At 48.1% G+C, this 23,592-nt stretch overlaps 1 protein-coding gene across 4 annotated transcripts in view; it reads left to right on the top strand.

Annotated features, from left to right (window-relative positions):
• TJP3 (tight junction protein 3) overlaps nt 1-23,592 on the top strand; it is a 118,943-nt gene that overhangs the window by 30,010 nt on the left and 65,341 nt on the right. The window contains exon 1 of one of the 4 annotated variants that reach the window (XM_085636686.1): nt 18,861-19,697. The exons of 2 other annotated variants lie outside the window; for them this stretch is intronic. In XM_085636686.1, coding sequence (XP_085492812.1) covers nt 19,680-19,697 — 18 coding nt within the window. In that variant the 5' untranslated portion in view covers nt 18,861-19,679. Of the gene's footprint in view, nt 1-18,860; nt 19,698-23,592 lie in introns of those variants that run through there. One more of the 4 variants, XM_085636688.1, reaches the window with a different exon arrangement.

Below are 23,592 nucleotides of genomic sequence, written 5' to 3'. Positions count from 1 at the left end.
TGCCACCCCAACCGCGATCAACAGAGGGTAAGATTTTCCGACGCCAAAAGGCACCCCTGCACCCCACGGCCCTCTGTGTCCAATCCCGGGGTACCTACCTATCCTCCAACTACCCAACTTACCTCTCGAAGTGGTGGTGGCACCTGAAGAGTCCTCGTCCCCGAGCCTGCAGTCTTTTTCCAAACCGGATATTTCCCATAGAAATCAATTGAGCGCCCGACGGCTCAAAACCACCCTGCACCCAGCCGCCCGAGTGGCCCTGGCAGTGAAAACTCTACTCTAACCTACTTCCCCACTTGCCCTGAGTAAGTGACCAGGAGCCCAGCTCCCACAGCCGCGTGGCTTGCCAAACAGCAGCCACCAAACAAGGCCCCCCTATCCCTCATAGGATAACATTGGGCCTAACTCTGCACCCGGCCGCCCTAGAGTCGCTGAGGGTGAACCAACTATACCTACCTGACCCTGGGAGACCCCTGAGTCTGTGCCCAGAACTTCAACTCTGCCAGTCGAGTACTTACCCTTAAACCGCAAACTCTATTTTCCTCATAGGGTAACATTGACTGGCTTTTTCTTGAAAATTCTTCTAAGTGTGAACTTTTCAAAACTGCAAATATTCACCAAATCAGCCGAGTGACCGAAACAAATTTACTCACCTGCTCTTAGGTGAGCTCCCAGTGCTGGATCTTGGTGCCCAGCACTGACTCTGAAAAGTACCCACAACTATACTTACCTTTAACTCATTTTTCTTCCATAGGAAACCATTGACTGCTTTTCTGTGAAATTTCTTCTAAGTGTTGATTTCTGCAATTTCTAAATATTCCTCAAAAATCGTACAACTTCTAAAAACGTAATTACTTACCTGTTTTGCATAAGTGTCCTAGTACTGAGTCTAGGCACCCAGTACTGGATTACAAAAGTAACGATAACCTACTGTACCGATAACCTGAATTTTCTTCCATAGGGAATCATTGATTGTTTGCTCTGAAATATTTTCTAAGTGTTAACTTTTAAAATAGCTAAATATTAGTTAAAAATCATTACAGTACCAAAGTCGACTTTCATCAACTGATTCTGAGAACTGACCCAGGGCTGAATCTAGGATCCAGACCTGGAATTACAAAAGTAATCTACAAAGTAATCTGTTACAAATATCTTGAAATTATCATTGAGCTCAATGTATTGTTTAGAAATAGTTACCTACTGCAACTACTTGTAACTATTTACTGAAAAGTCTATTGCATATACAAAAGTATTTTTATGAAACATCTCCTATCGAGAAAGTATATTTTAATTCCAAGTGTTGGTTCTAAAATAAAAAAAGCATATATTTTTTTATATACAAACCATTGGCCTAGAGTTCAGTTATTGAGTGTGTGAAACCATTTTTGCTGACTGAGTGTGTACAACAAATGCTTTACACTGTCCTCTAGTATTGCCTTACTGCTCGACCAAGCTACCACTTTAGAGAGTAAGGTTATATCTAACTTTAACCTCTGTTAAACCCTTGGGGTTTGTGGACTCTGTACACCCTGTACCTATTAAGGAACAGTATATACAGAGCCATTTTCTCACACTAATCAGAAGCCAGCATTTACAGAGGACCATGAGACAAGCCAATTAAAAATATGGGTGGGGAGTGGGCGGAGCTTCAAGTCCATACTCCAATACAGCTTGCCTTGCAGACACTGACAAGTGCACACATCAAAGCTCACCTTTGGCATTGGTTTTTATAGGGCGTTGGCTTGGTCTAATGCGAATGTGCAGGTGATTGGTGGTATTTAACTCTTTTTTTAGCAAGTTTATGGGGCTGTAACCTCCAACTATTTTTTTTTAATCTTCAATATAGATGAGCATTTTGGTAAACTGCACCTGCATAGTTTACAGGGAAGCTATATTAAAGGCGAGCATTCAGAACTCTGCGCCTATCTTTTTTCATTTTATAGGTTGAAACATGAATTGTAAGAGGGACATCACCCACACGGTCTTATAAGGGATTGCAGAAACTCACTTTGACACTTGTGTGTCACAAAATCTCACTGTAGACGAGGTGGATGATCATAGCGCTGTAGTGGGCATGCTCCCAGGAGGTTGTGTGTGTGGGTGGCTCTATTTGTGTGTGTGGCTCTGTGTGTGGGTGCAAATGCAATAGGTCTCGCATTTGAGAGTGATTAAGCGATTGACATTGTAAATAACAATGCCGTTTCTTTAAATGTTTTAAAAACAAAAATAATGTCATGAGCAATTGCAATAGCTCTAACTTTAACAATGCCGAGACCGTTGCATTGTAAATGCTTGTTGGTTGTGCAAAAGTCTACCCAGAGTTGAATTACTTGCCAAAGCGTTCCGAAGGAAGGTTCCATGCAGCACCAAAACACAACCAGTCGCCACAGCTTATAAAGTCACTAACTTGGTGTTGACTGTCAGCCGTTTGATTTTGATTTTTTTTTTTAATGCCCGTTTTTGTTTTTTCGCAGTTTTTTTTTTTTAGAAAATTGTATTTTTGGGGAAGATGCTGGTGACCAGGCAATACTAAAAACATTGGTTAAAAGCGGTAATATTTTTTGTGCACAAAAAGTAGATTACCGAGGTAATCCCTGGCTCTAAAGGGAACAACTTTGTGTGCAGATATTCACTTTGTGAAAGGGAAGAATGTGTAACTCCCAAGAAAGTTAGCCAATGGCTGAAGTGGGATCTCCTGTTGCTGGATGCTATAGGTTGTATACAGTGGAAGAAAAATGTGAATGACTCCGCAACAGACCAATGGATGAAGAGGGCAGGGTGGAAGAGCCTGTAAATGGCATGCATAACTTTAGTGAAATCGAAAGGGCTTGGCTAAGACCAGACTTAAAAATCAGTATTTGCTCCAACACCTGACACTGTCCTCAAAAAATGTGCCTTGCTCATACCAGAGTGGTGGAATGTTTAGACACTAGGCCCCGGAGACCTAGAAGAGATTCCTGGAGTGCTCTAACGTAGGAGCATAACGTGACCCTTGAAACACCCAAAGTTTTGTTGGTGGGAGGTGACACCCAGGGCCGTTTCTATGTGTTTTGCTGCCCTAGGCGAGAATTGAATAATGCCGCCCTCTCCCTTTTACTACCATTACTCTCTCCCCCTGTCATCCAGGATAGTATAATTAATGCATTAGATATTCCCAAACTCATGTTGTTTGCTGTCCTCTTCCTTTTGCAGCCCTAGGCGGCCGCCTAGTCTTGCCTAATGGTAGAAACGGCCCTGGTGACACCCTTCGGAGGCTTCCCACTCAGCCCAAGCCCTGTGTATAATTGTGAGATTGGTAATTTTATTTGCAATGTAGGGACCACTTACAAATTTTGGCTGATGCCAGGGCCACTGGGATTATGTGGAAGGAAAGGGCCAAATTTTTGAGGCAGGGTTGAGTAAATTATGTGGCAAGAAAAGGCAAATTATGCGGCATATTGCACACATTTTGTCATAGTACTGCTTCATTATTTAGACCTGTTTAAACTAGGTAACTCTGTCTGGGCATTGGCTGCACCGGTCTAACACCCAAATATTAAAATAAGCAACAGAAATGTGACCAGCCCAGCTTTGCAAAGGGCCTTCTGCAGCGCCGCGACACGTGTAGCTGCATTTTGAGTAACTTTTAAACCGTTTCAGCTAGAAACAATTTTTGTTTTAATAAAATCTGCAGGTGGATTATGTGGCAAATGCGGCACACCTTTAATTATGCGGAAATCGCCGTGGCCGCAGAATCGCATACTTCTGGTGGCACTGCCTGAGGCCTCAAAATTGCTTTATTTGTGGCACATCTCTTAAACCAAACAAATCCTTGAGAGAACCTCCCACGCTTGCCTTCCAAACACCGCACATTACGAATGCACTGATGTGGCCACCACGTGCAAAGGGGCTGCACAGGCTGGTGGCGGGTTACATAACATGTGGTATTGGGCATGGGCACGTACCCAGCTCACTGCCCTCAACGAAGACAACCTCTCCGCTCCTAAGAGTAGTTTTGGGGGTCGGGGTGGGCGGCGGTGGCAATGGCGCGCCCCTCCCCTGCTTTTTCGGATCCTTTTCGGGCTGGTGGCGCATTCCTCGGGCCTGCTCCCGGCCCTCGCTTGGTTTCGATAAGCCGGTTCCAGCTTGTGCAGGAATGCGGGCACGAGAGCCGAGCTGTGCAATAAAACCGGTCGGGCCTGCTGCTCGGGGCGCGCTGTTGCACTTGGCAGGGTGGCGGGAAGCCTGGACCGGGTGAATGTTCTGTGAGTTTGCAGTCAAATGTCATCGGGGGAACTGAAGAGCATTGTTTTGGGATTTGCGCGGGAGCAGGCCTGCTCCGGGTTGTCGGTTTAGTGGTTGGCAACGGCGTGTGTGTTGGTGTTTATTGCCAGGAGGGCTGCCAGAGGTCGCTGTTCCGTAGCGCCCCAACTACACCAGTGTAATAGGGGGCCCTACCGGCATGTATTCTCGAAGGACAGTTGGCCACTGCCCTGCTATCGCCTGCTTGACCTAGGTTCCCATGTCCATGTGTGACTATCTACTCCAGTCCGATTTATTTCTTTAAATCTGGGATTTGCAGTCTTCTTTATTTCATTGTAAAACAGGACTACAAGTCCCAGAATTCGTAGGGGGAAAAGCAGAGCTGGAGCACCACATTATGCACGGACCTGGGAAACTTGGCAGCTATGGATTACTATCCTTCGCCCTCAACCCTCGATAGACCAGCCTCTGTGTTTGCCTCTGGCGTGAGTATAACCAGTGGAATGTTGATGGCTCCACTGAAGACAATGGAGTGACTCTGGGCCTTTAATGGCTGAAATAGCCCTTCGGCTGCAACGCTAGTCTGTTTCTCCCTTTTATAATTTAGAACATTTCCCCCTCACTTGTTTTAATGTTCTAATAGCCTTACAACGATTCTGCCTCTGGGAAAGCCTTTACTTAAAGACACCCCACTGCTTATTGGTATTAGCTGCCCCCTTGTGGCTCGGGCCTATAACTCCGAGTGGGCCATAATGCTATATTAGAACACTGGAATGTTAACAGTACGATGAAGACAATGGGGCAGCAGCAGGCTATGAACACTGCCGAAGGCATCTGTCAATCTTCCAATGTCCTAATCCACGCCCTCAGACTCTCCCTCGCCGCTGCTGCACCACGTGCTGTGGGAACGGCGCAGGGGAACGCGGAAGGCCGAGGCTGTAGCTGGGAACATAGTGAGACACCCCATCCCTCCTGGCGTTGCTCTCTGTGTTATTGGAGCCTCTGCAGAGGCGAGCTGGGAATTCTGCTCACTTCATGTCTCCATCGGCTCTGCCAAAAGAAGGAAAACAGTTTGGCAGAGGCGAAGGAGTATTGGGGGCTGACTGCTGGCCACTTTCACAGAGCTTGCCCTTTTTGTGCGTTTTAGCAACCATCATGCATGCAGAGCAAGAGCTGTGAAAGGCACTCAAGTGTCAGGTGCGAGGTGCTGTAAACCCCTTATGTCTCACGGGAGATTGCTTTTTTAGGTCTCGCCTGACCCAGCGCATGCGCTGGTCTGGCGAGCGATTTTGTGAGGGCTCAAAAAAGTGCTACCACTGTAGCCTAGAGCTACAGTGCATGTGCGCGGGCGCGCGCGCCTCACTTTTGCGGCCGCACGGCCGCTTTGATGTTCTGCGTGAGCCTGTTTATTACTTCTATGTAGTAATGGTGGCACCCGTGCGCCGCCATTACTACAGACCAGTAATAAAAAGAAACCAGCATTGGCATAGCCAATAGGTCTCGCTTTTGGGACCTTTATAAGTGTTTAGTTATGCAACTGTTGCATGGCTAATCACTTATAAGGTCCCTAAAGCGAGACCTATTGGCTATGCCAATGCTTGTTTAATTAGAGCATTCTCCCCTCCAGAGGTAGAGTGTTCTGATGGCCATACAACCTTGCAGGCTATACTGCCTTGAAAGGCCTGCTCCCTTGTTAGAGGCCTAAGGCGAATGCTGGGCAGGCCTTTAACGACTGGCATAGCCTGCTAAGGAAGGCTATGAAGCTATATCAAAACACTTGAATGTTGGGAGCGCCACTGAAGACACTGGAGTCGCTCAGGCCCATTAATGGCTGGTGTAGACCTTTTGCTCCAACATTCCAAGGTTTGTCTCTTTTTCTCCCTTTTTTAACTTAGAACATTCTACCCTTAGTGAGTGGAATGTTCTAATCACCGTGACGCCATTCTGCTTCAGGATATGCCTTTTTGTTAAACTCCCAACCCCCTCCCACGAACTCATTATGGGTACTCTCCTCTGGCCTATAAATTGGATTCAGGCCTTTAAGGACCGTCTTAGCCTTCACCAGTGGGCTATTATGCTATATTAGAACGTTGGAAGCTCCATTGAAAACAATGGCGTGCTCCAGGCTTATAATGGCTGGTAGAAGCCTGGAGCTTCAACATTCCAATGTTTCTTTGTTCACAGCTCTGGCTGTGAACAAAGGCTTCAGGGAGCCGGAGGGGATTTGAATCCCCTCGTGCTCCCTGAAGGCTTTATTTGTTAGAACATTCTGCCACTAGAGGGCAGAATGTTCTAATAGCCTTATAGCCCTTCGTAGCAGGGCTATACCGGCAATTAAAGTCCTGCTGCTTTGTTAAAGCGCTGCAGCGGGCCTTTAATAGCTGGTATAGCCCGCTACGGCGGGCTATAAGGCTATATTAGAACACTGGAATCTTGGGAGCTCCTTTGAAGATAATGAAGTGGCCCAGGGCCAATAACGGGTGGGCTAGGCCTTTTGCACCAACATTCCAATATTTTTTGTCTTTGTTTCCTCATGTTTAATTTAGAACATGTCTTGCCTGAGGCTCTCTTCTGTAACATTGGTTCAGGGCCATTAACAACAGACGCAGACGAGGCACTGGCTATACTAGAACCGTGACACTCCAAGTACGGCCCGGGGAGCGAGGGGCCCTCAGGACCTCCACATACGGCCCCCAGCTGAAAGACCGCACTGGGCTGCTCAGAGCACCAACATTCGTGAAGAGTTAAACAGGAAAGCGTTTATTTACACTAACTGAAATAAAAGAAGCACAGATGGTGTACATCCATTTAAATTTAGGAACATTCATTTTTAAGACCTCCTTTCAACAAACGTGCAAAAAATAAAGTATTTCCAAATTGAAAAAAGTGTATTTAATTATCATTTGTTTCACCCAAGTATATTAGACTATATCAGTGCTTTTAAACGTACTTTTTAAGAGTGACCGTTTTCAAAATGAACATAAATTCAGTCGCGCTCCCTCCGAACAATGCCAATACTGAACTACGAGGCAGGTCCGTCATCCCGAGGAACACTCTGGGTGGTCTGGGTTGTTAATATAGATGGACAAAATTATAGTTTAATAAATACGAGCGAATTTTATACCGCATATATCTTGCCCACATGTATTTCAAAGGGCTCTTATATGTCAATATGAAGAAAAAGGGGGCAAAGTGAAATTAGACAATTGCCTAGGATCACACAATTTGTTCAAGTGGGGAAGTCATGATTAATCCCAGGGTTTGTGGTTTCACATTGTGCAATTCTATTGCATTTCAATTCAATAATTGAGTTCCTTTTTACACTTGACTCTCCCATGGTAGTGATATCATGTAGAGATGTTTTGCCCTAAAGTGCGGTAGAGGGATTGCGACTCAGATACAGAATTACAAAAACCACACTGCCACCCCACTGGCATCAATGCAGCCCTCGGTTACACCACAGACCTTACTTTGTGGCCCCCTGGGAAAATGTTTGTGAGTGCCCATGTACTAGAACTTTAATATATTGAGAGCTCCGCTGATGAATGGAGTGGCTCGGGTCCTATAATGTCTATTATTAGACATCGCGATCCTGGACTCCAGTGTTTTAACTTTGTTTCTTTTTGATTAATTGAGAACATTCTACCCCGGGTAGGTGGATCTGCTTTATACTTACATTTTTACCGGTCCTTAAAGTCCCTCTCCCTTGTTATAGTCCCACCCCTTTGGGCTCAGAGGCTATATCTCAGACAGGGAATTACATGCTCCTATAGTCCTCACCAGACTATATACTGGTGAAAGTGCTGCTGCGTGCATCTTGGGCAGGAAAGTAGTGCCCAGGGTGCGCAGTCGTGGTTTCAGAGGGGCAGCCTAAGGCTGCAGCACAGTTTAGGGACCACACACAACTGGTGAATACATGTCTGAAGTCACTGCACCAGCCCACACCTTACTCTTTATTTCGAGAACCCAGCATTGCTCACATCGAGTTCTGCTGAGGTACCTCTCTCCTGCCCTCCAGCTCCCCCTGATGGGCACAAATGGTATACCAGTGAGGACCAATCATGGGCTATCTGGTTTATGTCCTTGGGCACACAGCTGCAGTCCACCGATGCTGCTCTGTCCCAACATACAAGCTTGACTGGTATTTCCGTACCTCCACGTATGTACCTCTTTCCTGACCCTCAAAGCTCCCTAGAATAGCCACGCAGGTTCCATGTTGGGCAGCTCCACGATCACCCTCTTTCTGGGCTTGTGGTTGTTGATGCCAACAACATGACCCGCTCCCACACAGCTTGTACCAGAGGGGACACAAGCCGAGGAAACCTGCAAACCAAGCTCAGCGTGGGGAACTCCAGCTCTCTGCCAGGCCTCTGGAATCCACAGAGGAATCCCACTGTGGAAGACAAACTTGTTCCTCTAAGGCATGGCCTGCCACATTATAAAGAATTTAAGAGGCATCCTGAGAGGGCAGTGTCTGTAGAAGGCCAGGAGGCCTGGGACAGAGTCACCTGAGGTGGGAGGGGTATCGTCGGGGTACTGGAACAATGCAGTTTTGTGGCTGTGGCATTTTCCACATAATTAAGGACTTGCCAAATCTGCTGCATAATCTACAGATTTTAACAAAAAACATGGTTTCTCGCTCAAATGGATAAAAACGTACCAAAAATGCAGCAACATGCGTTGCCTCATTCTGGAAGGCTGGCCACCTTTCTGTTGCTTATTGCTATATTTGGAGGTTAAACTGGTAGAAATGAGATGAAACCTTTGCACAGACAATGGTAGGATGTGTACAAATGGCAATATAATGAAGAAATACTATCACAAAATGTGCCTCATCATACTGCATAATTTGCCTTGTTTGCCGCACAATTCAGTCAACACTGCTGCATAATTTGCTCCTCTCCTACCTCACTATTCCAGTGCCCCGGGGTATGCGTCAATTATACCCCTGGAACACTGGCAAGCTGTGCATCCTTGATTTCATTTACATGACTTTTCTCTAGCAATTAAAAATGCTGGTAATTATGTAATTGCAGCAGGAGTGGCCTAGCAAGCGTGTCATTGTCCCTTGTGCAAAGAAGGAAATGGGTCCCATTTGATATGTAAAATATAGAAATAATCAGGGTTCAGTGAGCCCCTCAGGCCCCTGGACCCCGGTGCCACTGCACCTTCTGCACCAACGGAAGCTGCACCCCTGAACAGAGCCTCGCAGCAGGGCACTCCCATCCTGCTCCGACATCACTAAAGGTCTTTATTTAGGGTACACTTCTGCCCTGCCGTGAGGGCCCTTCAGAGATTTGACATGAGGGGTGGGTGGAGAGGATTTCTTACCTTCTCTGAAGCTCGGCTTGCAGATGGTGGATAGCCCAGGTTTGTCTCGATCATCCTTAGGGAGGTTCCACCTTGTCGGCACCACAAACATTTTGTGACTCCAGGGAGGCGATATTAGTTTAGCAGGAGCAGTAGCACCGGGGCCCATAGGTGTGAGAGACACACTGCACCACTCCAATTTGGTATATAATTTACTCCTGAGTCGTTGGGTGGCAGGGGCATTTTCCTAGCTTGCATTATGCCACCGGCACCCTTGGACTCTACGGTTTTACTCTACCCGAGTGTTTTGCATAAGCAAACCCTCTAGGCAGATTTTTGGTGTTCAAGGTACTCCCAAACTTTTTATGTTTCACCTGAGAAGGCACATGTGCTGTCACTTGTGATACATTTTGTTAAAAGATGTTTGGAGTCCGCCCATTGCTTACCATTTGTTGGCTCCAGTGTCCCTCTTATTTGCAGGCTCCTGATTGGTAAGCGTGTGCTAGTTTCACTTTATCTTAATTTGTTTCTCCCTTCCATTGGGCATGGCCCAAGTACTGATTGCTTCTTTTTTAAGTTTCGACTGCACAGCGCTTGTGTTCTGCTTGAGAAATCTATTGTTTTTATTATTAACCTAAAAGGGACGTGTGCTCTGCCTCCTTTCTTTCCTGGCTTCTCATTGTTTCCTGTGCGTGCTACTTACCTTTCCTCCATTTCTATTGCTTGTAGCATATTTTCCTAAATTTACCAATGCTTGTTCCTCGTCTGCTTCTCTTATCAGTTTCCTGCCGCCAAAATACTGTTAACATCTGCTTTGGAGAAACAATATTTTCATAAAGATTTGCCTTTTACTCCTGCAGCATATTTATATAACCATATATATCACCTGAGAGATTAAGTGCTTGATTTGCATAGAATTACAGGATGTTCCGCAGCGCTGCCAACACTCGAAACGGGATCCTCAGCTCTCGAGTCGGAAGCTCTGGCTGCTGCGCCACATCCTATCCACTCCTGTGTTATGTGTCGGGGAGCTCTTTCCGTCTTCGAGACGATGGCTGATGAAAACAAATCTTTTATTAATTACAGAGGTGAAACCGATGCATTACCAATGCTTGTGATTAGTGTACGTCTGCTGCTCATGCTGGGATTAGGTATTTAATTTTTTTTCTTTTTCGTCGTTGTTGCTTGTACCCTCCTGCGTCATTGCTTGCCCGTTGCCCCCTACCCCATCCTTGCTTGCTCTGTCATTGTTTTGGCTCCTCCACTCCCGCTTTGTTGCTTGCCCACTGTTTTTGCTTGCCCCATGCCCCTCCCACGTCATACTTGCCCCTCATTGCTTGCTGCTTGTACCTTCCCCTGCTCCCCCCCCCCCCACTCCGCGCTTGTTGTTACTTGCCCTGTGATGCGAGAGCTTTTTGGGTTAATCAATGTGTTTTTAGCCATGTTGTATGGTAGAGCGGCTATGATCAATCAATCACTAGATTTATAAAGCGCGCTACTCACCCGAAGGGTCTCAAGGCGCTGGGGGGGCGCTACTGCTCGAAGAGCCAGGTCTTGAGCTGTTTCCTGAAGGAGAGATCGTTCTTGGTCAGACGTAGGTGGGTGGGATGATGAAGCATGTTTGGCAGTATATATATAATATATATATATATATATATATATATAAAAGCGGAATCGCACAGCTAGCGTACACCACAATATTACACTTTTTTTTATCTCCGCTATACTGCACATGACTAAAAAGACACAGAAAAACCCAAGTGATCTCCCATAGGTAAGACCTATTGGCTTAGCCGACTCTTGATCAAATTGTTATGGAAATAAATGTCACCAACACTATTAAAAAAAACTGAGATGAGCTTTAAAATTACAGGATGTTTTGAAATGTGGCAAAATTTGATTTAAATGAATTACTTTGGAAAATTCGGATTTCAGGGAGATCCCAGGGACAGCCCCTCGTGCCACCTGTTCCAAAAGAGGATTACCAGGGTGTTGGCACTCCTATAAGTAAAGAAGCACCACGCTGACCTGTGCCCGAGCCTGGTCTCTCCACCGGATTTATAAAACCATCTTTTTAAAGCAAGACTAGGCCCAACTCCTATAGAGCTCCATCGATTGCATTGTAATTGAATTGATATAGCACCTACTATCCCTGATAAGGTGTTCAAGCGCTTTACGCTAATCGTCACAATGCTCCGAAACCCAAGGGTAGTGGTTAATCCAGAGGTTATTGGTAGCTGTTGGTTATCTGGATTGTTTGTGTGCTTTCAAGGAAACCATTCCACGCGCTAGCTGTTTCTTTGTCGTAGGTTAAATTGAGAGGGTTAGATGTGAGCATCAGAGGGGCTGTGTGAGTTCATGCAGACCATCACTGGATTAACAGCTAAGCGAGAGGAGATTAGGTATTGTCTGGTTGCAGTGTTTTGTTTCTGAGAAGGAGCGGCTGTGGTCTATGAGATGAGGTGCGGCCATTTTGAGAAATACAATAATAGGGATTGAGCCAAACATGCAGGCGGCTGAGAGGAATTCTGGAACCGGAGAGAGGACGCCTTATGCACGAGTCCCAGGTATTGATGCTGGGCCCTTACTTGGGAGCCCCATCATGGTACATCCGTAGTTCTTCATATAATAGATACTGGTTCCGACACATGAAACACTGGGGTAATGCGTTCTACAGTTGTCTTGTACTTGTTTATTAATCCCGACACAACATCATTGGACCATCTGTATATTATTCAAGCCCTGATGAAGTTCAATCTTTATTGAACGAAACGCGTTGGCTGGAGCCTATGTTATGATATTGTTGAAATAAAGTAAATCAAATACAAAGGAAATTTGGGAAAGATAATCTAGTGGTGCACCTCTCCATTCTCACCCACATGCACGCGGCTGAGAGTAGGCTGTTCTCCGAGAATGGAGAGGGTAATTCGAAAGGTGAATAACACAGCACAATTCAGTATCCAGATAGGAATGTTGTGCAGCAATCTCTCCCACAGGGCAGGTGATCTATGATGTGCGCTACTGTCCTGGGACCTACAAAAACCTTCAGGGAAGTGCTTCTAATTTTGGAAAAAGTACTTTTAATCAGAGGGTGAAAATAAAATATTGTGTTTTGTAACACTCCCGCCCCTCTCTCCCCCAAGTTGCATCTCTGTCTGTTTAAGGCTATGGCCTTTGAAGGATTCATTTTGGGTCAACCTGGTCAACAAAAAACCCACTGAGCTACCACAAGGCCAGCTTAGCAGCAGCATATAAAGAAATAGGTTTGTGGTTTTATGTAACCGGGAGGAGTGTGGTGTCCGATATTTTACTTGTCTGCTCAGAATATAGGAAATTGTTCTTTTAAAAGTAAAATCTATTCAAACTATATAGTTGCAGTGTTGTCACCCGTGTACAACTTAACCAGCTGGTATGGATTATGGACAACTCTGGAGTTTGCAGCTGTATGACGCTGCAAGGTTTCCCAGCCTCCCCTTCGGGATAAATATTCAGAAGCAAAAATTTCACACAATATTTAAATTGCATTAAAAAAAACTCTTTAAGCTTTTTTGTCCTGAAAACCCACCCTTGCTGGGAATTGGCACCATGATAGAAGCCTCTGTTGATGAGCCGGGACCTCAGCTGAAAGACTGTCCCCCTCCCCCCCCCCCCTCCCCCCCTCAAAGATCCTTGGTGGGACCATCCGTTTAAGGGCCGGAACCATGCCTTGAGGGCACAGAGCCTCCTATGGAAGTTGGGTCCCTCTCCTTACACCCCAGTCCTAGTGCGACCCGCAGTTGAAGTGCCAGAACCTCACCTGAAAAGCCGGGCCCCTCATGAAAGGACCTGGTGGGACCCTTGGTTGAAGGGTCAGAACTGCGCTCCCGGGCTCAGTGTCTCCGTTGCAAGCCAGGCCCCTCTCCTTGGACCCCAGTCCAGGTGCGACCCTCTACTGAAGAGCTGCAATCTCTTCTGGGAGGTAGTGACCTTTCCCTTGGCCGGACTCCTACCTCTGAAACTATTTCCAGAGCTCCATCCTCTCTGGTCCTTTCTAAACCGCATTGGAACCCTCGATGGACCGCCGGGATCCCTGTGATGGTGTTGCGTCTCCTCAGAAGTGTCATCGCTTCCTCTCCACTCACTCGCCTCCATGTTATGGTTTGGATTCTTTCTATGCAGCAGGAGGTTGGGATGAACCATGATGTCTTGTGGGGGGGGTGGGGCAGAGGTCCGCAGCTCTGACCTGAACTATCCCCAGGGTACAGGTTCAGACTGGTGGGTGGTGTTTACCAGCACATACATGCTTCCTCTGCTAAATCCACGTGCATACACACACCTGCATGCCTCTGAAAGAACCGAAAGAAGCATCCTCCATGTAGGCCACCCTTCTCATGGTGGAGCCCTTCCAGTAGGCGTGTCCACACCATTGGAGCATCTGCCCAAGATGGCCAGATGTTTGGTGCATGGAAAATCTTCAGAAATGTTGTGCTTACGGTTCATCTCTACCTCCATAAGGGTGGTCCACATAAGCCATGGCACATGTACCAGTGTGGCGAATGTGCAGTATGTGAGGGAGGACTTTGTGGTGAGGTCCTGGGAGGTGAGATATTTAGAATAAAGGCCCTGCACCCTCTCAGCCAGGGCTTTGTTTTAGGAGACAGTGCCTCCTAGTGAGAAATTCAGTAAAGGTGAGGCCACTGGAAATATGTGGCAGGGGAAGGCCAAATTATGCAGCTGGGGGTGCTTGAATTATGCAGCAAAAAAACGATGAGCACATTTTGTCATGATATTCATCATTTATCATTATTACTGATGTTCACACTGTCTGGGCAAAGGTTTCGCCTCATCAGTACCATAGTCATATGTATTGTACAGTTAATAAAAACCTTTACGAAAAAGCAGATGTTTTAAACATTTTAAGCACTGTTAAAAAAAAAAAACTGCAAGTGGTAATAAAGTGCTAAAAGCTAGTAACAATTGTGCACTTAGTCCATAGTGAAGTTTGTTACAGCCGGACTCTTTGCGACAGTTAGTGTCCTGAAGTGTTGCAGCCTTGAAAAAAATATTGCACAATTCAGTCCGGCATCTGGTTGGTAGGTTCAGGCAGTCCATTTGCAAAAACCAAATGTTGAGGCTGGGTGCCTGCTGTTGTTGCTCCGTCCTTCCCCAGGGCATTCAGTTTAAAACTTTGAGGTTGCGAGTCTAATGTGCTCCAGTTTATAAGGTGCAAGCAGTGCTGAGAGTCTGAGTGGTACAGGTCATAAGTACTTTTGCGCCTCCTCAGTCTGAATGTTCCAATCGCTTTTGGTCCAGGTAGATGTTCCACTTACTACTTGTTGTACCTGCTGTTCCTAGTTTGGTAGCCGCTATTTTAAGGTATTTGATGTTTTTTATGTTGAGTTGGCAGTTCTGCGGATTCAGGCTGGCGATTACTGCCTGCCGGCATGTTAGTACGCCTAGGCTGATAAAGTCGGCGTGGAGTAGCAGTTTCGTTTGCGGTAAGCGCCGAGGGTAGATTCATAGGAGGTGTATTAAGGTTTCTTTTCCGAGTCCGCATAGGTGGCAGGTAGTATCATGATTGGCAGAGCCGCGCCAGGCCAGATGGTAGTACAAGAAATTCCACTTCCCAATTCTTGGTGCCATCAGCTTGTGTTTAATTCATAGTGGATAAGTGTTGTTGATGTAGCTCTGTTGTTTTTTTTTTGTGTGTGTACTTGTTCATCACTGACCATGCGTGCACACGTTTACACTAGGCTGCCTTGTCCTCTATTGTCGTTTTTTTTTTTTTTTTTAGCTGTGGCAGAAGTCAGGTTTTTTAAAAGCTTGTTGGGAAAGGTATTTGCTCCAGGCTTCTATTAGTGAGAAGTCCTTCAAGAGGTTGTCTAATTGGATTTTGTATGCCGATCGTTGTCCTGGCTGCTCCAGTTTGTACCAGATTAGGGCGTGCATGGAATGCAGTGGCGCTGATCTAAGCCAGTGGCAAAAGTTGAGAAAGCAACTTTCGGATGCCCAGGACTGCTTGGTGATGGCAAATTCTAGTCTCGCTTGGGCCGTAGATGCGCTTTTTGCAGGCATAGGGCTGATATATAGGTTGTTGCAAGTAGTTTGTCAACCGGCCCGATTTCTTTCCCTTGAGTAACTTCACTAAGCTAGAGTTGCGCCAATTTTTGCCTTCATTACCGTGAACAATGTGTCGAAACTGGGGCCTTGTAGCTTCTGAGCAATAGACGTGAAGGCGAACAGTAGGCTACACCCCTTAGCGTTGGTTGAATGAACGTGGCCGGTGAAGTACCACCTGCTCTCGCGGATGACTCCCAAGTACTTGTAATCTTTGTTGTGTTCTAGTGCGTCGCCATTAAGATGCCACCTGTTCTTCAGGATAGGTTTTAAGCTGAAGCCTACCATTTTGGTTTTAGATTGGTTGATGCCAAGCATGTTTGCTGCTGTGTAGTCCTGAAAAGTTCAAACTAGTCGTTGTAGACCTATCTTTTTCTGGCTGAGGAGCACCAAGTGATCTGCGTATAACCGAGGAGCCATTCTTTGCCCTCCGAGCTTGGAGGAGTGGGGTGGCGATTTGCTTCTTTGAGGTGGTTGGACATGTCTGCTATGTAAAGGCTGAAGAGTGATGGTGCCAGCACACAGCCTTGTTTTAGGCCAGAGTTCGTTTGAATCCTCCTTGACACACCATGGCCGTCCACAGCTTGATCTGCACCAGTTGAACACTCCATTACAGCAATAAGCAACTGAAAGGAGAAAATTCACCTTTTGCAAAGGCCCTTCCGCTGCACTGAAATACATTTTTACTCAATTTTCATAGCTTTTTATTAGTATCAATCAGAATCCCATTTTTGAGTGGCGCAGTGTGTGTATCCAGGAGCTGCCTGTTGTAGGCGGAGCTGCTCCTGCCTCTGCTACTCTCGAAACCTTCACTGTCTCTAGGTAAGATAGTGCGGACCTTTTAAAGCTCCAGATTAACTTTTGCTATTCGACAGCAAAACCCTTTCTATGTTTATTTATAAAGTTTTATATAGCGCGAACAAGATCCCGAAGGATATCAAAGCGCTTTACAATAAGTTGGTAGAGAGGACAAAAAGAAATGGGTTTCCGGGCCTCCACATGCGTCCACTGCAGTTGCCCTCTTGGCAGCCTTTTCCTCTGTCACACTACCCACTTATTTACCACCACTTGTAAATGTAATTGCATTTATATAGCGCTTAGTACTTCGGACAAGGAAATGGAAGTGCTTCTTGCTGGACCGCACGCTTCTGGAACCCCAGGGTTAGTCCTCTAAACTCCGTCTTGTGTGCTCCAGCAAACCATTCCATGCATTCATTCAATTTCTTTACGGTGGATTAAATAGGAGTTATTTGTGACCATTAGTGTGTGTGGGGGCGGGTGTGATGCATGCACGTGCCTGATGGGGTTAATGGGTGAGCTTTAAGAGGTCAGATAGTGTGAGCTTACAGGGTTAAGACCTTCAGCGGAAGAGAGGTTGCGAGCTTGTAAATGAGTTGCGGGCTGTTTGCAAAAATAGAATACGAGAGATTAAGGGGAACATGCACATGGCATGTTACAGACAGACTCATGCAGGCACTCGCCGACCCACTCAGACACGCTCTCATATTGCAGAGTAAATTGTGCCCAGAGATAAATGTTGGAAGGGAAGGGGAGTGAAATTTTGGAGGAAAAAGGTGAGGCATTAGTAAGACATTTTGAGTAAAAATCAGTTTCCCTGTCAGATTTTAGAGTTCTAGACTAATTTTTTTGCAGTTCCGTGCAACTTGAGGATGCAAGACTGTAGAAAGAAAGAAGCACACCATATATGAATGTAAAGATGGTGCTAATTTATTTATTTATTTTTATACGGACTAGACTCACTGTGGAACAGATTATTGGGTCGCGGGTGCTGTCAAGTGACCAGTTCCGATTAGCTTCAGAGTAAAAAGATCTGCATTAGCTTTACATCCAGTGTGAGCTGATATTAGTTCAGCCCCATGCCCTACCTTAGGGCCCACCTTTGCCCCTCAGCAGGCACTGTGCTGATCCTCTGTTGGGCCCTGTGGAGCCCTTCTGTGGCCCTCTTTAAGCCTGCGTGCCCCTCTAGCAAATCTAGGGTAGTGCCTAGATTACCCCGCAGCACCAACTATGCCGCTGTACCCAAGAAGGCTCCCCATAGCACCACTGGGTATCTCCGTGTCTACCTATAGTATCAGCAGTTGGACTCATTGCCCCCCTGCAGGACCCTCCCTTGCCCCCCTGCAGGACCCTCCCTTGCCCCCCTGCAGGACCCCCCCGTTGCCCCCCGCAGCTGCCCCCCTGTGCCCCCCGCAGTTGCCCCCCCGTTGCCCACCGCAGTTGCCCCCCCTTGCCCACTGCAGTTGCCCCCCCGTTGCCCACCGCAGTTGCCCCCCCCGTTGCCCACCGCAGTTGCCCCCCCCCGTTGCCCACCGCAGTTGCCCCCCCCCGTTGCCCACCGCAGCTGCCCCCCCCGTTGCCCACCGCAGCTGCCCCCCCCGTTGCCCACCGCAGCTGCCCCCCCCCGTTGCCCACCGCAGCTGCCCCCCCCCCGTTGCCCACCGCAGCTGCCCCCCCCCGTTGCCCACCGCAGCTGCCCCCCCCCGTTGCCCACCGCAGCTGCCCCCCCGTTGCCCACCGCAGCTGCCCCCCCGTTGCCCACCGCAGCTGCCCCCCCCCCGTTGCCCACCGCAGCTGCCCCCCCCCGTTGCCCACAGCAGCTGCCCCCCCCCCGTTGCCCACAGCAGCTGCCCCCCCCGTTGCCCACAGCAGCTGCCCCCCCCGTTGCCCACAGCAGCTGCCCCCCCCGTTGCCCACAGCAGCTGCCCCCCCCCGTTGCCCACAGCAGCTGCCCCCCCCCCCCCCCGTTGCCCACAGCAGCTGCCCCCTTCAGCTCACCCCCGTTGCCCCCTTCAACCCTCTGCAGGTCCCCCTGTTGCCCCCTGCAAGTCGCCGCGTTGCCCCCCTGCAGCTCTCCCATTTCTAGGCGGCGCCTCCTCCGAACCGTTTTTTGGGGTGTACTAAAACCGGTGTCCTCTGCTGCCCCTTCCAGTGCCCCCATCAGCTCCCGTCGTCCCCTCCTCGCACACCTGTGGTATTAGTCTCCATGACCAGGCAGCGCTCTGCTCACCTGGGCATGGAAGTCACGGACTGGATTTCTACTCAGTCCGGGCGGGACTTCCTCACGCCTGACTTGCATAAAGGAGCATCCCAGTCCGCAGGACGCGTGACTCCACCCCGTATCTCCCGCCCCACCATTAGACCTGCCGTCAACAGGCAGTAGCGAGTCACCTGGCTGAGTCAACAGAAAGGGAGGGGCCCGGGTGGCACCGCCAGGAGGGGAGGGCAGGAGGAGGTCCGAGATCGGAGGGCAACGGGCCAGACCCTCCACTTCCACAGACAGGGGTTCATCTGCGAGACTTGAGGGGCCTGAAGGGGCATTACTGGGGTGGAACGGGACTTGGAGCGCGATCTGAGACCCTGGAGGCCTGGCGTGGGGCAAGAGCGGCGGGGGACCCTCGAACAGTACAACAAGCCGAGAGGGCAGACGCTGGCGTCGGGGGCAGGCTGGGCAGAACGGTCCGGTGCAGAACACGCACCCAGGGCCCCTTCTCACAAGCCCCAGACAGACTGGTACAGCTCGTGGGGTACATCTCGGAGCCAGGGGGGGCTGCTGCTGGGTGAGACCTGCCTGGAACCCTGCCTCGGTCCCCCAAACCTCTACAGCAAGTGGGAGCCCAGCTCTGAACTTGGCGGTCAGTGTGTCTGAGCAGGAGGAGGCCATGCGCGACCGGGAAGCATGACTAAGGAGGTGGCACCCTGAGGGCCCCAGACCCCTAAACATCTCCACAGCAGATCTCACCACGTGGAATAACTCACGCCCGGGGCTCCAAGGCACCCGGAACCCTGCTGGACCCGCAGCAGACCTACATAACTGGCGTAAAGACCCCCAAACTCGTGCATCGACTCGACCTGGGGCTGTGGCAGCTTTACCTGTACCCCAGGTCTCTCACTCCTGACTGGCTGCCCCCCCCCCCCCACACACCAGAGATGAACATGGGTCCTCAGTGAGCTGGCGCCAGGAGCAGGCAGTGGTCCCAGCCCACCTCTCTGTCTAGGAGTCTCCAGGGGGCATGGCGGTGAGGTTCGAGGTAAGACCCTCCCAAGCCCCATGCTAGCGCCTGTCACTCCAGCCTGTCTTTAGACCAGGGCCCCAAGCCATTGTCAAAGGCCTTTTCTGAGGACAACCGTCCATTATCCCCTGATAACGCCTGCTTCAATGTTCTGGAATGTTTTTATTTGACGCATCTGTAGCGCGCGTCTGCCGCATGTTGGGGCTTGTAGCGCTTTATGAGTCTGTGTGCCCTTTCAGCACAATTGTGCGGCTGCTCATTAGTTCGAGGATTGGATTGAATTGAAATTGCATTCATATAGCGCCAACTAACCCTGAATAAGCGCTTTAGTTTGTGTGAATTCGTTATGTTTATTAACTTAGAGTCGTACTGTCGATCTATTATTCAGTGGTGCTGCGGATTGGTGTTTGTGTGTTGCGGCATGTGCCTGGGGGTGTGTGTGCTGTAGGATTTTGCTGTTTATACAACAGTGAGAAGCATGTGCTGCACAACTCAGAATTGGTGTGAAATTTTTTTGGAACAGTATTTATGTGATTTAGAAACCGTGCCATTTTTAGGTGGAAGCTACCAGACATCTTGGGGACATTCAGAAAGCTTCCCTGGGAGTGCATTTTGCCAATAGCTTACCATTGTCTTTGTAGTTTGAAACTCACATTTTCTGGCTTTCTATTTGCTGGCTTTGTTTGTTTTAGGCTGTCCAGCTTGAGTTCATCCAGTCCCTCGCCATATCAATATTTAATGCATTCTTCCACTAGGACTGGATTTCCGTAAACAGGCTATTAAATTCTTGCTATTATCTTGTCACATTTGCTGTGCCTTCAAAGACAGATGTCAAAGTTCAAGCTGTGTCTTCCAGGGAGCTTGGTGTTTACTTTTCTTTCTTGGACTTCAAAGTGAGATGATTTGCATCTCAATCACGCTGGCGACTGGGGTCTGCCTGAGGAAGGCTGTATGATGTTGTTATTATTATTTTTTTTCTAGCACTCAACAAAATATAAATGTCTTTTAATGAACTAAGTAGATATTTCAGAATATGTCCGAAGTAGAAATGGATAAATGAATCACATTTTTTGGTATTTCTTAAGTGCGGTGGAAACAAATATTTTAATACGAGCAAAACAAACCAGTACACAAGGTGATATTTACACACACTATCGTTTGTACGCTGCATACATTTCATCAATAAAACTGTATGTCTGTGCGAATGTAATGATCGTTTCAATTGAAGATGTGTTTGGAATGGCAGTGCGCTACCATGCCATGTATACCCCACTCTACTTTGCACCACTCCACGCCTCTCTACACCACTGTACTCTATGCCAATGCACTTTACCCCACACTGCTCCACTCTGCGCCGCTCTTCTCTGCGACACTTCACTCTTCTCTACTCTACTCCACGCCACTTCATGTCACTGCACTCTACACCACTCCACTCTACCTTTTATATGTATTTCACTTTGATAAAGTAAATGTTTCTTCTTTTTGTGGGGAGCTCTCAAGCCATTGGCTATACTTAAAAGAAATTTAGATCAGCTAGAGGTCTTCCTTACATTTTTGTTTGTTTCTGTCCCCCTCCTCTTGAACCTGAAATTAAATTGGGGGTAACCTTTTTTGTCTTTATCCACTCTATCTACATCACACCACTGTACTCTATGCCTATGCACTTTACCCCACACTGCTCCTCTCTGCGCCACTCCTCTCTGCACCACTCCTCTCTGCGCCACTCCTCTCTGCGCCACTCCTCTCTGCGATGTGCCACTGCACTCTATGCCAATGCACTTCACCCGACTCTACTCTGCGCCACTCTACTCCACTCTACTCTGCGCCACTCAACTCCTCTCTATGCCACTCTACTCCACTCTGCGATGTGCCACTCCACTCTGCGCCACTCCTCTCTGCAATGTAACACGCCACTGCACTCTGTGCCAGTCCACTATGACATTCTAATGTACTCTGCACTCTACGCCACTGTACTTTACTGTGCACCACTCCACTCTGAAACAATCTACTCTACTCCACATCTCTGCACTCTACTCCACTCTACTCCACTCTACACCACTTCACTCTACGCCTCTCCACTCTACGCCCATGCACTCCACTCTACGCCATGGCACTCTGTGCCAATCTACTATATGCCACTCTAATCTACTCTACGCCACTCTACTTTGCACCCCTCCACCCTACTTTGCACCCCTCCACTTTGCACCCCTCCACTCTACTTTGCGTCCCTCCACTCTACATCACTGCACTCTACGCCAATGCACTCTACCCCACTTTACTCAAAACAAATGCACTACGCCACTGCACTCTACGCCAATGTACTCTGCACTTTACGCCACTATACTGTCCAACACTTTACACCACTGCTCTGTGCCATTGTACTCTACAATTCTGCACTCTATGCCACTCTATTCTACTCTGCACCGCTGTACTCTATGCCTCTCTATTCTGCACCACTATAATCTGCTGCACTTAACGCTAATGTACTATACACCACTCACTCTGACTGTGTACTCTGCAACACTGCACACTCTACCACTGAACTCTATGCCACTGCACTCAACAATATGCCTCATCCTGTCACGGTGTTGTTTGCATTGCTAGAGCTGCCCGCCTCGCCTCATCCCTAAAAAAATTTTTTAAAAAACCCTATCAAAGCTGAGTAGTTTTGCTCTCCTCTATGGTTCCCGTCACTCGATGCCCGCCGCTCTTACTTAGTCACCAATAACCGCATACCCGTTGTACTTCCGGCCTCTGGGGTGAAATTGTCACGGAGGGGGAAAGCGGGCTCAGTGAGACACAGAGAGGAAGTTGATAAATATTCCACTGACGCCCATCTATGGTCATAATTATAAAAAAGAAGGGAAGTGAAGAGGGTGGAGGGAGCTCGTGCAGTAGCAGCACCAGCGTGAGCTGAGACGCCTTGGAAACCTGAGGGATGCGAACTCACGGAATCGGAGGCAACGTTGCTTACATCAGCTGGCACACGGCGGCGGAGCAGACCTGCACATCATAACAGAGCTTGCTTAGAGATTTAGGACGCAGAGGTTGTGCTTTCACGCCATGGCACACAGCGTGGCGAGCGGCTGGCGCACCGGCCCAGAGTGTGCTGAGCATCAGGCGCACTAGGCCGGAGAGTGCAATTCTCCCCTCCATGCTGGGTCTTAGAAGCGCTGAACCAGTGCCCTCTGGCTCCGGATTCCAATTGGAGTGTCCTTAAGGACGAAATAGAAGGTAAGCCCTGTTCAGCCATTTTTTATACTACGCTTTCCCCTCGAATGACAGACCGGCAGGAGCAGGTATCACAAGAAATAGTTTATCCTCCTGCAAAGCCACGCAGAAACTTTCTCTAGCACCACACACACAAATTTGGTCTGGTAACACTGTTATTCTCCGAAGGGCAAGATGGGGGGTCCCATTGAGGGATGCAGTTTGGGGTTTCTCTCACAGCAGCACGCGCGGTCCCCCGACCCGAGAGTAGGCATGCACGCTATACCGTTTATCTCCTCGCAACAGGCTCTCTCCCTGTCACTTGCCTCTATGGGATTGTAGCCCACCCATTTCTTACGATTGGTTGGCTTCATTGTAACTCTTATTTTCTTTGGTGAGCACGTGTCAGCTTCACTTGGGCTTCACTTTGTCTTCAGGCGTTTTTCTTCCCTGGAGCATGGGCCAGTCCTGATTGGAGTCTTGATTAGCGTTCTCACACGCTGCTTGCACTCAAATTGTGGCACTTTTTTGTTTGTTTTTGCTTTTGCTTGGAAGACAATTCGAAACGATTAAAGTTAAGGCTCCTGCTTTCCAGTATTTCCAAGGGCTGAATGTAACTAGCAATTACAAAACTTTTTAGCATGGGACCAATGTGCAAAACACATATTTTGCCTGCTTGTAGCTTTTATTGATGAAGCTGTAA

The sequence above is a fragment of the Triturus cristatus genome, chromosome 12 (assembly GCF_964204655.1).
Source record: "Triturus cristatus chromosome 12, aTriCri1.1, whole genome shotgun sequence".
Lineage (NCBI taxonomy): Eukaryota > Metazoa > Chordata > Amphibia > Caudata > Salamandridae > Triturus > Triturus cristatus.
The sequence above is the reverse complement of the archived record's forward strand: the minus strand, read 5'-3'. Positions and strand labels throughout refer to the sequence as shown.